The sequence below is a fragment of the Mytilus galloprovincialis genome, chromosome 14 (assembly GCF_965363235.1).
Source record: "Mytilus galloprovincialis chromosome 14, xbMytGall1.hap1.1, whole genome shotgun sequence".
Classification (NCBI taxonomy): Eukaryota; Metazoa; Mollusca; class Bivalvia; order Mytilida; family Mytilidae; genus Mytilus; species Mytilus galloprovincialis.
The window spans coordinates 53,539,343-53,555,206 of NC_134851.1; the positions used below are offsets into that span (position 1 = coordinate 53,539,343).

At 32.2% G+C, this 15,864-nt stretch overlaps 1 protein-coding gene across 1 annotated transcript in view; it reads left to right on the plus strand.

Annotated features, from left to right (window-relative positions):
* Positions 1-14,689, plus strand: part of LOC143059799 (uncharacterized) — a 33,814-nt gene extending 19,125 nt beyond the window's left edge. The window contains exons 16-22 of the mRNA XM_076233358.1: positions 382-483; positions 2,456-2,503; positions 3,433-3,480; positions 3,874-3,936; positions 11,228-11,317; positions 12,894-13,038; positions 14,478-14,689. Of these exons, the coding sequence (XP_076089473.1) occupies positions 382-483; positions 2,456-2,503; positions 3,433-3,480; positions 3,874-3,936; positions 11,228-11,317; positions 12,894-13,038; positions 14,478-14,661 (680 nt within the window). The 3' untranslated portion in view covers positions 14,662-14,689. The remainder of the gene's footprint in view (positions 1-381; positions 484-2,455; positions 2,504-3,432; positions 3,481-3,873; positions 3,937-11,227; positions 11,318-12,893; positions 13,039-14,477) is intronic.
* Positions 14,690-15,864: the final 1,175 nt, after the last annotated feature.

Sequence of the window (15,864 nt, forward strand, 5' to 3'; positions counted from 1 at the left end):
TTGTCTTGGTCCTATCTTGTATCCTTTGCCAAACACCTAATTTTTGCAACACTAAGGAAATTAGGAAACACAAGCTCACGAAATATAGTATCAAAATTGAGATGAATTCATTTGAAGTTGCTGCTGTAACGTTGCTAGCCCCTACATATAAAACTGATTATTCATAGCGGGGGAAAATCGGAATCAATTCCTCTGTTGTAAAGTTGTATCTTCGTCACTGTAAATGTATATGTATAGAGCAAGTTAAAAAGTGGACCTATCTCATTATATTAATGTACATGTATAATATTCTATGATTGTTTTTTTTTTAAATAAAACAATGCAAAAATTGTTATGACTTATAATATGAGGACCATCAAAAATAGTGTACGCTATTTCCAGATCAGTTAAACGACGATTTCAGTTGTGATTGTCATTACTATAAAGAACCTCCTAAAACTGGACATGGAGTTAGTTTTGTTGGTCGATCCCTAAACAAAAGAGGTAAGACAAACTCTTTTATGTACATACACATAAGACAGAAACAATTACTGTTTATGTCCGATTGTGTTTAATATCAAATTCTTTTATTGTCATATAAGTAAAATGATACTTGTGACATAAACAAAAGTATCAAAAACAAAAAAATAGCATTACACAATAGTTCTAGTTCTTTACTTAAATCTGCAAATTTGGAGACGGATTGACACTTAAAGTGTTGTTTTTAAATACGGAAAATAAGTACTTATTTGCATTTTCCCGATAAAATATAGGGAAAACGGTACTATTACATTTTACCAGCATTAGGTTGGCCTTTTGTGTACCCAAGACAGGTGAAGGAAGTCGACCTAGGAGCGCTGTGATTGGATGTAAGGGTACAATATATTTTTTTCATTTTAATTATCTATGAATAACTGCAGTGTGTATATTTACTATATGAATTTTGAAACCTATTGATATTTTCTTAAGAATTATTCGAAAAGACTTCTAAAATTTCATAATTTTTTGGAAAAATGACGGTGGGCATGGATAACATCAACAAGTTCCGTTGGAAGTTGGTCATGATACTATTTGGCTTCAATTTTTAAAGCAGAATAATAAAGTACTAACACCACACATAACTGTTTTATCCAAGTTTTTATTATAAAAAGTGGTATTTTAGAAAATGTTAGTATTGTCGGCTATGGCAGAATAAATAGTACCGTTTTCCCTATAGCAGGAAAAGATGTTAGGTATAGGGGGAGGGTTGAGATCTCACAAACATGTTTAACCCCGCCGCATTTTTGCGCCTGTCCCAAGTCAGGAGCCTCTGGCCTTTGTTAGTCTTGTATTATTTTAACTTTTAGTTTCTTGTGTACAATTTGGAGTTTAGTATGGTGTTCATTATCACTGAACCAGTATATATTTGTTTAGGGGCCAGCTGAAGGACGCCTCCGGGTGCGAGAATTTTCGTTGCATTGAAGACCTGTTGTTGACCTTCTGCTGTTGTCTGCTCTATGGTCGGGTTGTTGTCTCTTTGGCACATTCCCCATTTCCATTCTCAATTGTATCGCTTATTTTATTTCCAAATTCTATTTTTTCAGATTTTTTTTTATTCACAAAACAAGGGAAATTTATACCGATGATCCGCCTTAATCATACAACGTTGATAACAACCGTAAAATTAAATTAGATAACTGTACGATTTAAAAAATCAGAAGATAGAATCATCTGAATGTTATAGGAGGGTGGTAAAGGGGGGTGTTTGCACGAAAAAAAGTGAAATAATACATAATTTCACGTTGAACGTGAAATAATTTCTGTAATGAACGTTGCACGAAAAATAAATACTTTAATTTGAACTTTTGTGACTGAGTCACTGCCTTCTTGTATATATTAACTCTTTGTATTACTTGATGTTCCCGATTTAGTATACACATTTATGATATAATTGGTTTACGGCTTTTAAAAAAGTATTTCTTGACGATCCTTGCCTAGTGTTTGAATTTTATTTGAAAAATACCGAGCACGCAAAATAAGACTTTGAAAATCACGATGCACGTAAAACTAAATAAGCAGAACACGTTGAACGAGGCACCCGTCTTGCACAACTGAACGTCAAATAAAAAAGTAAAAACACGTTGAACGTCAAATAAAAAACGGCGATCACGTTGCACGAAAATAACCCTTTACCACCCTCTTATAGACATGATGATAACATTGGCTTATGATTAAAACATGTAATTTTTGTCATGTCACATACTTAACATATTTAATATCTCCAACACTTATAAGATCAATGATATGGTGTTATCATAAACTTTGATTATCACAAAAATACTTTTACTTACGTAAATATCAGCATCATTCATATATCTTATGTTTAACTAACACAAACTTTTGTTACTACAGACACACCTTTCTAGTCGTCATGTGAACATGATTCTCAAGGATCATATATATTCTGTTTTCCTTACTCAAACTTTTGTTATTTCAGACACACCTTTCTTGCCGTCATGTGAACATGATTCACAAGGATGGAAAGGTAAGTCGAAAGATTTAACAGGTATGTAGTTAGTACTAGACGTCAGTCATTTACTCTTACGTCTTAATAAAGACTTTGCATATGTTCAACAGTCTTGACAAACTAGTTGTCAAAGAAGTTGTTCATACATAGATCAGAATAACGGCAACCATTATGTTCAAATCTTGTAAAACTCCTTTTAAGGTGCAAGAACACATAATTTATACAAGTATTTATATGTTTGCCCTTTAGCACAAATTGAAATAACATACATACCGAACTCCGAGGCAAATTCTAGACGGTAATTTCCTTCGCAAATTTTTCGAAATTCCATTTTGATACTGCAATCAGTCACACTAAACTGAACAAACTAGACAAACTAGAACGCGTCATTGGCCTTTATTCGAATTTCATACAGAAAAAGCACAATTTTCCTGTGTTGTAAGTTGGTATCCAGGTCGTTATAAATTCACCATTTCTTTTTTCACTGATAACTGTAAACTTACTTTTGTACCACATATAAATATCAAGTGCACTATTATACATTCAGATAAAGTGCTGTTGGACTATAGTTTAACTAAAATTTTGCAGGTTTCAAATATCATTTAGAGACGTCGACGTCACAAGCGAATGAAATTTGTATCAGTTAGCTATTATTCATAACTTTCTTGGTTCGGATTCCGCTTAGGTTTGGAATGTGTTCTGCTTATTTGTGAAATAAATTCTCAGTTTGTATGTGCCTTTTTTATTTGTTTGATGAGTTTTGTTTTCAGATAGTTTGCGTAGAGTTTGTGTATCTAAGTGCGGAAGTACCAGTACATAACATGCACACAATAAATTGTCAAAATTCTGAAATTCACCACTGTCCTATACTATTGAAATAAGTATAACACTATTAGTATATTCTAAATATTTCAACGACACTAGAAATGTTTATTTTTGTTCTACAGTGATGCAAACTGACTTCCTGTCAAATGTATGCCGTTCTCATTGGTACAGTAAGTATTTATTTTAAATCTAGAGCCTGCTAATCAGCATCTTATCATGTGAAGTGTATTTAACTGTTACCTCTTATCACATAATAATGTGCATAGCAATGGTTGATGCTACTATGTCAAGGACTGTTGTAAAGTCGACACTGATTTTAACGTCTTTTGGGGATCGTCCGATGTATTTTGCCTTTATATAGATTTGAAGGATTTGATAATTCCGATTTTCATTTTTTTTTATGTCGTATATACTTTCTTTTATATAGTAGAGATGACTTGTGTATCGTTGAAGTATTTGGTTGTAAGTACAAATTTTACCATTTATAAGACTTGTTAGATTATATAGTACAGCATTTTGCAGAAAACGTCCTTAGAGTTGTTAAGTTCGTAACTTTTTTTTAGTTTGGCGACATCTTGCAGACACCCACGGTCATTGCAGACGATACCTGATTAACGAAATGTTTGGTAAGTTACGTAGATATACCTGGTACTTTTAAGTTAGTATAAACAGTTGAGTTTCTGGAGAATAGTTTTCATTATAAGATATATTAGAGATTTCCAATAAAATGACATACGTACCTAACTCGACGTACGCACGTAACGGGATCGGTTATTGCTAACCAATTAATTTTGTTAAATGCGTCACTCTAGTTTTAACTAAGTATTCCTAAATTATTAAACCCATTCATTATAAATTTTATCAATATCAAGTATTTCTAAGATGACGAATAACGAAAGAAATCGTGAGTTTTATATATCACGTGATTAATGAGATTCCCGCCTGAACTTCACTGTCATAAGACCACGTATATATGTTACAGTGAATTTGTATAATCAGTGATTATGTAGAATCCCTGATTTTTCAGGGATTATGTAGAATAACTAAACTCATTAGTGATTATATATAATCCCTGAAAATGACCAGTGATTTTACATAATCACTGAAAATTTTGATAATTATTCTACAAATTCCCTAATATGATTTCAGGGATTATCAATAATCTGAAGATCCTTTGTTTGATAACAAAAATAAATATTTTAATGATTATTCTACAATTCTTTAATATAGTTTCAGGGATTATCAATAATCTAAAGATCCTTTGTTTGATAAAAAATAAATATAGGCAAATTATTACAATTTTGTTTGTTATTCCTTGAAAGTTTTTAGTGAACAGTTTTTATTCCTGATCTTCTACTACATGTACTAGGTTAATCTTAAGTGAACAGTTTTTCAAGTGATATTTAATTCAATTGTTGAACCTCATTATTTCACAAACACTCAAGTATGGCACAGGCACAGATGTTGCTTGGGTAAGATCAAACGTATGCTCAAAAGTTACTGCAAATTGCTGAGGAAAAAACCAAATGCAAGATATGGACAAGGAATAAATACAATGATATTGTTAATTTGATGACTAAAGAACCAAGTAAAGAAGACAAAACTCCTGCTTATTACTATCTGCTGACAAAGTAAGTTTTTTTTAATTGTTCAAATAGTTAAAAGGGTCATTTCAACTTTGATTTTTTTATACAGATCACACTCTTTACATAATTACAAAAAACAAATACATGCAATAACAAATATCTGAACAAATACATTTTTTGTGTGAATAGCAATACTCGTATAACTAGATTTACAGAATCAAAAGTACATGTACCATTTCTACGATTTGCGTCTCCTGGGTAAACGGGTAAACTATTTGTGTGTGTGTGTGGGGGGGGGGGAGATTTTTTTTAGCTTTCTGCAGATAAATACAGTTCTTTTGCTCAGGTTCAAGTGTTTCTACAAATAAAAAATATGTGCACTTCAAATGTACCCCCTCATAAAAGGGATACCAAATGCGTGGTTGGTTCGGGTTGTTGTTGTTTGGGGGGGGGGTTTGATTGAAAAACAAATAACACAAATGACAGGTACAGTAAAGCTTGTTCTCCTGTAGTTATCTTGAATCGTTTTATTTAAATTGTTGATAATACCAAAGGATTCAAAATATATTTCGACTATTTTAGGTATGAAATCCTTCAATGTGGAGACATACAGAAAATTATCAGAAAACGCAGTTCCTCTGATGATGATATTAAATACTACGCTTGTCTGGAGGATATGTATAACATTGTTTACAAAATTCACATTGCAACAGGGCATGGCGGGTGTGACAAGATGATCAAGGAAGCAAATAGAAAATATGCCAATGTTTCAACAGAGGCTGTTGAACTTTTTAAGGAGTTGTGTGAAGAATGTCAATTAAAGAAGCGTAAAATTGCAAGTAAGGGACTTGTTGTTAAACCTATAGTTAGCAAAGAATTCAATTCACGTGGACAAATGGATTTAGTTGATATGCAATCATTAAGTTTTGACGATTTTAAGTACATTATGGTTTACCAAGATCATATGACTAAATTTGTGGTTCTTCGGCCTCTGAAATCAAAACGGGCAGCAGAGGTTGCAATGCAGATTCTTGATATATTTCTTCTTTTTGGTGCCCCTAACATTTTACAAAGTGACAATGGTGCTGAATTTACTGCGAGTATTATTTCTCAATTAAAAGATTTATGGCCAGAGTGTAAAATCGTTCACGGGAAGCCAAGACACCCTCAAAGTCAAGGAAGTGTCGAACGTGCAAATGCTGATATCAAAGATATGACAATTACATGGATGCGGGATAATGGTGTTAAAGATTGGCCTGTTGGAATTAAATTTGTCCAATTTCAAAAACATCAAAGCTACCACTCTGGCATTAAACGCACACCGTATAAAGCAATGTTTGGAGTAGAGGCAAAGGTTGGCCTAACAACATCCTCCTTGCCAGATGAAATAATTTCACTCTTAAATACAGAGGATGATCTGAAAGATATTACCAATACAGGATTTCGTGATAACGAAGAAGGCATGGAAATCAATAATATAAATATTCCAATTGATAGCGACGAAATCACATGTATTGTTTGTCAAAAGCCAGCGTCAAATGCACATTCATGTTCAAATTGTACATCAACAGTGCATGTTATTTGTGGTAAAGCAAATGGCGAAGAAGGTTATGGGACATCTGTTTTGTGCTTTTTGTGTACAAATGAACAAGAAATACAAACCGAGAGAACTAATGCAACTATGTGTACAGAAAAACAGGCAGAACGAATGATCAACAGATCGAACAAAGTTTTAGAGGAGGCTGACATTGGTTGTAATGTTTTGATACCAATCCCACATGTTGACAGAGGAAAGGGAGACACAAAAAACATCATGGCCATCGTTCATCAAAAGACTGAAAAAGGATATCGCTTGGCCACAAAACATGGTATCCTGCTCGGATCATATACAAGAAACCAGTTCGAGGTTGCTGATTCCCTTTTTTTGGTGCCTTCAGATGTGTGTACTGAAAATTTTATTTCCTTAAGACGTGCTGTAAAATCCGATTCAATATGTGAAGGACAGGGTTTTTTAAAATGTGGATGTTGCGGTAAAAACAGATGTGAAACCAACAGATATGCATGTAGAAAAGCAGGACAAGAGTGCAATAGTCGGTGCCATCCAAATTTAGTTTGTAAAAATAAATGATTGTTTTTAAATATTGTTCCTGACATTTTAAAATATTGTTTATAGTGCCTAACATGTTAATATATTACTATATTGTGCTGATCATTTTATTACATAGTGTTTGACATTTTATTACATTGTGCCTAACATTTTAATATAATTTTTTAACATATTGTGCTAAACATTTTAAAATGTATGTGAATAATTATGTTTTAATATGATTCTATAGAATAAATTATTTAATTTAATTTATTTTCTTTTTAAATGAAACTAATTCTTCATTTCAGTTATTATGCATAATCCCTGACATTTTTTCTAGTGATTATACATAATCCCTGAAATTTTCAGTGATTATATATAATCCCTAAACTAACCAGTGATTCTACATAATCCCTGAAAATTTCAGGGATTCTACATAATCACTGATTATACAAATTCACTGTAACATATATACGTATCTTTACCTATCATACGATTTATTTGAGTTGTCTTTCGTGCTTTTGACCATGACTTTGTTTTTTTTTCCGATATACTAAGCAAAATTGAATGAACCTTTTATTATTTGATACTCTTATTGCTTTTGTTTGTCGTTATCAGATTGGTGTCCTTTTTTTTTTTTTTTTGTTTTTTTGTTAGCAATTTCAGAAGTGTTAATCAGAATGTGTCTCTGTTAGAGTTGATAACTGGGATTGCATCATACTTTATTAAGCATCATTTCAAGCGTTCTCTTTTTCTGCATTTAATCTCCTTAATTTACAATCTCCGAACTGGGAAAACGGACGCCAAAGGGATTTGTATATTTTTAAAAACTTTATAACAGGTCTTGTACTTCTTTAAATTTTAATAGTTGACATACACTTTTCTTTTAAATGAAAGTCAACGAACATTCAAAAAGAGAATATTGTAATTGATAAAATGTATGTCAATAAATGTGCACACTAATTCATTGTATAGATTGTAATTTAGAAGGTGTACTTGATTAGCAAGTAATGAATACTAATCTGCATATAAACATTGACCACTGTGGATAGTAAACTATCAGTTTATAGTACATATTAATTGGCTAAAATATTCTGTCCCCAAGTATCTCTGATTAAAATTGTCAATTTACATACTTGTTACATTTTTGAGAAAACTATATTGTCACTTCAGTCTTAAGCTTTACGGGAATTTTCTTTTACTCTTACTTATCCGATTAAAAGTGGATTCTAAAGCTATCACATATATTGATTGAGTTATCGAAATTTTTTAGTTTCAATTTTTGTCTCGCTTTGGAGGTTTATATAGATAAAAGTGACAATTCTGCGACAAATCCATGGACAGGATCACCAGTGAAGGTGATACACGACTGAAAAAAAACAAAACATTTTATACTCATAATTATATATATACTAATACAATGTATATAGGATTGACTGGTAGCAGGCAAGCCTCGAATACGGGTTCAATTAATTTTTTGGACCCCCCCCCCTTCCTGATCGAATGACTTTAACACTGTATTTTTCGGCTTCTCCACCAAGCATGATGCATTCATGAATAAGAGCAGATATTGGTTTACTCGTAGAAAGACAAGTGTGTCTATATATTGGTTACGCTCTCTTGTTACCTAGCATATGAAAATGCGAGTCTAAGTGTTGGACATGTACAAAAAGGTATATGCATTTATCATTATCATTTCATCATTCTTAATATACATGTAATATTTGTCGCTGGATATAAGACATACATCAGTATCGTCATCATCATAAGTACTGTAGTTTGAGGCTAGTTCTCCGTCGTTAGTACATGGATAATATATAGCTTGAGGCTTCTTCGTCGTAGTATTATAACTTGTGGCTTAATTCTTATTTGATATTTAGCCAATTTATGTCGAGAACTTATTTTACGCATGCATCTCTATGCTACATAGTTTTTATAAATGTCCAAGTCAAAGCCAATAGAGATCTAGAAGTATGTTTATCAAATGATCATGTCACAATTAAAACAGTTAAAAAGAGATTGACTCGTGAGACTGAAACAAAGCATAAAAGCAGCAATATCTAGTATTTCCAAATAAAGTCCATGTACCGATCTGATAGTATTCACAGCTGCTGAACACTTTCTTAAAAACAACTACAACTAATGAATAGAGAATAATTATCAAGTTTATAATATTGATCAATTATGTAGTACTGTTACACCATTGTCCTAGTATGGATGTACATGTACCTGTCCCAAGTCTGGAGCCTGTGATTCAGTGCTTATCTTTTGGTGTTGTGTTTTCGTTCATTTTTAACATTAATTTTGCCGTTACTTTTCTCGTTTTAGTTATTTGACATTTTTCATTTTGTTGCGTCTTATAGCTGACTATGCAGTATAGGCTTTGCTCATTGTTGAAAGCCGTACGATGGCCTATAGTTGTTAAAATTTCTATGTCATTTGGTCTCTTGTGAAGAGTTGTCTCATTGACAATCATACTACACCTTGTTTTTGTACGTATCACAAATTAAGTATAAGAAATTCATAGACAGTCTAGAAAAGCAATACCTTTTGTCATGTCAAAAGCAGAGTGTTTGTAGGACCATTAGTGATCATAACTGTTAGCAGATTATATGTAGTTTTCAGGTGTCCATTAGATTACACGTCAGTATCACATTTCTGTGTTAAGCAAGCTACTAAATCACGGGAAAAAAATCCAATTCAGTATGTAGTCTTAAACTTTTAAATCTCATGTGATTGTCTAATGTTCAGACATTGTTGTTTTTAAAAAGTATTTATCAAAGTCAAATGAAAATAATTCAAGTTTGTTTTCATGCAATATAATTTGTGAATATGGCCGGATCAAAGATATTTGAAAGAGGGTGTAGTTTCTAATAATTGAATTTATACTGACGAGCGGAGCAGTGCGAAAAATAATTTGGACGATTATACACATAAAATTTGTATGGATTTTCTGGAAAACATGAGATTTTCAAAATTATTTAGCGATCGAAAGGAGGGAGTACGCCCTCTACCCCTGTATTCTCGAATTCACGTTTAGGTATACAAGGACAAAAACCTCGTCCACTACATTAGTGTACGTAAAGACGAAAAAGTAAAAAATGTACTATTTGATAAATATATCAATAATATGAATTTCTGCCCACATCAAACTTCAATTAAATTATAGAAAAATGATATTGAAAAAAATAGTCGAGTACACCTTTTACATTCGGGTGTGTTGGAATTTACTTTAAACGTGTAAACTTGTAAAAAAAGACAATCTTCTCGCTTCGGAATTCTTTACTTTAATATTTTCCTGCTAAATTTTGTCTTGTTAGTTTTTAAAATTCATTATTTGAGAAGAACTAAAATATGGGTCAAGTGAAATGACAAGAAATGATGGGTGTATTTGGTTACAAGTTGCTAACTTACTTATTCTATTATAATATTTGTGTCAATAAAATCATTCAAAGTTAAATGACAAAATATTCAAAGATTAAAAAAATAAGTTGGGGTTGATTTTTACATAAAGAATATTCCAGCAAAACATGCGTGTTCAAAGAGCATAGCATGCATGCAGTGTATTCTCCCCTCCGTCGTGCTTCAATGCAATAGGACGAAATACGTTGAGTTAGGTCGGTTATGTCGAGTAAAGTCATTTTATTGGAAATCTCTAATATGACATAAGTAATAAATGTTTATACTCCTAAAAATCATGAATCACAAATCTATTCATGAGTAAATATCTCATGTTTGACAAAGAATTGTATTTTTGAATCAAACTCATTCTATATTAATACATTGACCATTAGAAAAGAATTAAGGTGTTATACACTTCCAAGGGATGTCAATTAAGTGATTCTACTTACCTTTTTAAATCAATTAAATATCATAAGGTACATTCGATCATTCTGTTGTTGAATTATACATAACGCTTAAATTGAAATTTATAATGGTGTGACGCCAGAACTTACATAATTAACACTTCTGTTCAAATATTACGTTTATTATGAGTTGAACAATATCATCTACATTTTAAAAATATATCGTCAGAAACTGAAGAATTAAACAGATTGCCTTTATACCGCAGCAATCCTCAACTTTAGCTTTTGTTTGATCTATTTTGTGATGTCCATTTTACTAATTTGCATGGTCATTGAAAGTACAGGAAAAAGTTCTGACCGATGATTGGTTCACGTGTTTTTATTAGACTTGATCATTTTATACGTACAATTTGTTGGTTTTATCTTTTATTTTATTTAGCAAAATTTGCGTCAACAGTGCCACATTGTAAATGCGATTCAAAAATGATGTCAACGCCTACTCCACTTCCTACTACAACAATGCCGCCACGTATGTATTTAAAAAAAAATAATCAAAATGATATCATGGATATAGAGAAAACACACTATTCATTCGTGAAGAATGAATTTTGCAGACTTGATCTTCTCTCTCTATTAAAATTAATATATATATGTATATAACTTTATCAATTTTTTTATGAAAATTGTCTAAACTGTAGTCCAACAATATATAATTCTGTACATTTTCGTGAGCAATTGTTATATCCATCAGTTGGATTCGAATCCCTGCTTCGTGATCAGGATAATGCCACCTGCACTGTGGCCAGTGCTCTGAACCGTCTGTGCAAGTCAGCTTAACATATAGCTTTCTTTTTCCGAGTAACATGCTTCACTTTACTTTATAAAAAACTCATCAAGACAGCATCCATATAATTTTGTACGCCAAACTCACGTTTTGTCTGCAAAATTATCATCAGTGCTGGAATCAAAACAGTAATACCGGCGTCACACATCAGTGTATATTTCCGACGTACGCCGGGCGTGTTAAAAAATCATGTACGCTGCCAATACGCTAGTAATTTTGGATGCATTTAACCTGTCAATCATATCTGAACGTGAGCACAACGAGCTTAAAGCGTGTATTGGGCGTACGAGAAGCGTATCTAAGCGTTTATCAGGTGTTCAAAAAACGTATGGTTGCATATGCCTGGCGTTTGTTTAACGTAGATGGAATGTACGCTACGAAGGAAATAAGTTTCCTGAACGTATTTGAGACGCGTCCCGGTCGTATCTTGGAAGTTCTATTATGGGGTGTTTTTTTACAAACACACCCGCATACGTTTTAGTTAAAGTCGAACGAGATTGAAGCGTATACAACGTGCCTCAAATGTGTCTCAAACTTATCTGTAGCGCGTTAAACGCGCCTGTAGCGTATGTATAACGTGCGTGTAGCGTACAGGTATACGCTAGACACACGCTTGAGCTTGAGGAAAATTTTTAAGCTGCATAAAAATTTCCTCGAGTTGTAGCGTTCACCAAGCGTATACCTTTAGTTTGTATTTCGACGTACTTCAAATTTATGCAATGCGCGTTTAACGATTGCTAAGCGTTTCTCTGACGTGCAACTAACGTATACCGACTTTGTCAATTATCTCTGTACGTTTGGTGCACGCCGGTCTATACTCCAATGTGTGACGCCGGCATAATAAGAAGACCAAATCACATACATAGTTCATGACAATTAGAAATCGACAGTTCCTAAAAGTTGTACAATACAGATTAGGGAGGTAATGTAGTGGAAGTATTAAAGACAGCTTAATAATGTGTTTTGGCAAGTAGATGATATACAAATATAATACATATTATTAGACATGTCATTAAAAATATAAACACGAGAGAGATAGTTTTTGGTAATTTTGCCAATCTGATTAAAACCTTAATATTCTTATCTACCCATCTTTTAAATTCAGAAAATAAGATGATGAGATCCTTGACATTTTATTTATGTACAATTCAAAAGTGTACGAAATATAATAAGACATTGATAAAAATCATTATTTCTTTTACGTTTTTAGGGAGATTTTGTTTTTGTTTTTATATTAAATAATATAAACGTCCGTTTACAGATATGTGCAACCAATGCAATGGAACCAGTTGTGACACAACTGGTGCAAGTGTCACGTGTGGAACAAACCAGAATTTCTGCATGACATCTATAATAGATTACAATGATAATAATTCGGGAAAATTGGAGAGACTTATTGAGAGAAAGTATGAATTGACGTTTCATAAATAATGTTCAACAAAAAATATAACAAAGAAACATAAATTCGACTAAAATAAACAATTTCCAAACTTTGAAAAAATAAAATAATATTGTGCATTTTTTCGTAACAAAATATCATACATTGTACTTTAGATTTAATTTTAAGTGTCTTATTTTTGCTTATACTTTATTCTTTACCCTACCCATACACACACACATGGTCTCACTCTTTCTGTGGTTCTTGCGATTCACCCAGTTTTTGTTAAAATTGCTATGCATCTTCATGGTGGATTAATGATATTTGAAAAACGATTAAGTAATATTGACTCTAATTTAAGGACTTCAATTTTCGACAAATAGAAAAAGGTATTAATTATGTATTGTTTTTTTTTTAGAATAAACGCTAATGATACTAATCCTCTGGTTGAAGAATCACTACAAACTTATTCAAATTTACATTCTGCAGGAATTTATTCCTGAAACTCATTTGCAGATAAGAATCTGAAAGATATGGAAATAAAACCCAGAAAATCACTCTAATACTAATGTACCTTTTAAACAATAAAAAAGTGTAAACATGAATTACTATTATTTCATAAATAAGCAATTACTGCCAAAATCATTCGCTATGCATTGAATTGGGTAGATAAAGAAACATCCCACGAGCACAACGATTATGTAAAAAATGTAGAGTCCTAGATGACGAATTTTATTTCTTTTTGTATTATGACGTTAAGATAGGATTGCGTTCAAAATGTTTTGCTGATCTAAAAGACTCTGTACCATCATTTCAACATCTTGATGTATTAAATAAACTAAAACAAATTCTTAATCCCACACCTGAACTTGTTCGGCAAATTGGTGTCTACAATAAGCAGTCTTTAGAACTGAGGGGGCCAGACCCATGTCAGACAAATTCATAATTGTGTTTTTTTCCATAACTTTGTTAATGGAACTTGTTTCTTAAAATATATTATAGTGTATTCCATAGTATTGTATTTAATTGTATTGTTGGTCTGTGTTGCTTTGACCCTTATGGAAGTAATTTTTCAATGAATATTATCATTATCAATTTAAATTTATTAATACTCAATCTATTGTTGAAACGTTGAACAGCTTATTATATAAAATTCCAATGAAAAATATTTTTCTCTTAGTTATTTTCAGCAACTTATGGATTCCTTTGTTCTATTTTTCTCTTTTTTTTGTAATTGGTAATTTTTAACCCCATTCTTTCATTTCTGCAGTTATGTTTTGCACTGTTGCATCCCATTATTATCTCTTCTTTATTAGTTATTCTGTTTATATATTTATTATACATGTATTATTATAAGCCATTATTCTTTATTCTAGTAACCCCATTTACATTCTTATTTATTGCATATTCTTATAATTCATATAAACATCGCTTCCTCTGATTTTCCAAATAACCTTCTTATTACAGGTGTGCATCCAAGCAGGAGTGTACGGACAAAGATCAGTCCGGTAATATGTTTTGTCTTCAGTTACCTCAGGGAAATCTTGGATTCCCATACACATGCAGATTCTGTTGTGTTGGATCAAACTGCAACAACCCTCCAGCTCTTATACCGGCATTATCTACTCGATTTTCCACCAATTTCCCATAGGGAAACTATTAAAAGAAATCTCAATTTACCAGCTTTTTCTGCTTTATTTCCAGCGGATGATAATTAACCAACATAACTTACTGTCAGAAAGTTACTATCAGTTTGATTGTTCAACCAGGATTGTTTTGCTTCTTTGTGAGCCCTAAATGAACATGTTTTGTATCAGTCCAGGTAAATCATTTCGGAAAATCAATAATCGACTGTTTTTGATTTGTTAGTTTTGTACCACTTAGCGAATTCGAAGAGATTACTATAATGATAAAATCATGTAAAAATTTTGTGACTCGCCTCTGGTCAAAATTACAGCAAAATTTTTGAGTTAAACTACATATATTGATTTCCGTAATGGTGGTCCCAGTTCAATGCTTTGACTTTCGGCTTCTTATCTTATCCTCCTTTTTAGCATACTTTAAAAAAAATATATATCCGTGGCGCTCGGTAATAGTCAAGCAGACAATATTCTTTTTTTTTGTTCAGGGGTAAACAGGATACACGTTATTGTTATATGTACTGACTTCAAGGTTGTTATATAAGCAAATTTATAATTGTATATAGGTTTTAATTAAGTTTTTGCTTTACATAGGACGTTATCTCCGATCTTATATTGTGATTCTACGTATTTCACCTACTAGTATGTCACTATTAGGAAATATGTTTCAACGATTCCATATACCATGATGTTTTAGGGTCGTTTCGATTCAGTTTCGAGTTAATGTATATTATTTAGCGTTATCTGCGAGAAATAAATCATTTTTCTGATATAAACCGAAGGAATGGGCTGTAGCCAATGTCACCTCGGCATTAATTGGACCAGTCGTACAAATTCAACGATTCACTAGGGATGTCAAAAGATCTGAAATTTAATACTGGGAGATCGCGAGTACTCGAGTACTCGGATGACTCTTAAACGTCCATTCATAAGTTAAGATTTTAGGTTGGATGCGGTGTTACCAACTTTTATAAACATATTAACGAAGACAAATTACTACAAACATAGCTTGATCCTCTAGCTGTTATGCGTATCGGTCTTCCTTTTCTTGTGTCAATTAAATATTGATTACCGATGGCTGTTTCTACAAATAACTTATCATAATAGCAATTATTGTTTATGTACGTGTTCATGAACCAAATTAGAAACATGCCCATAAAACCATAAATATTTGCATATAAAAGTCCGACAAAGTTGACCATATATATCATCTG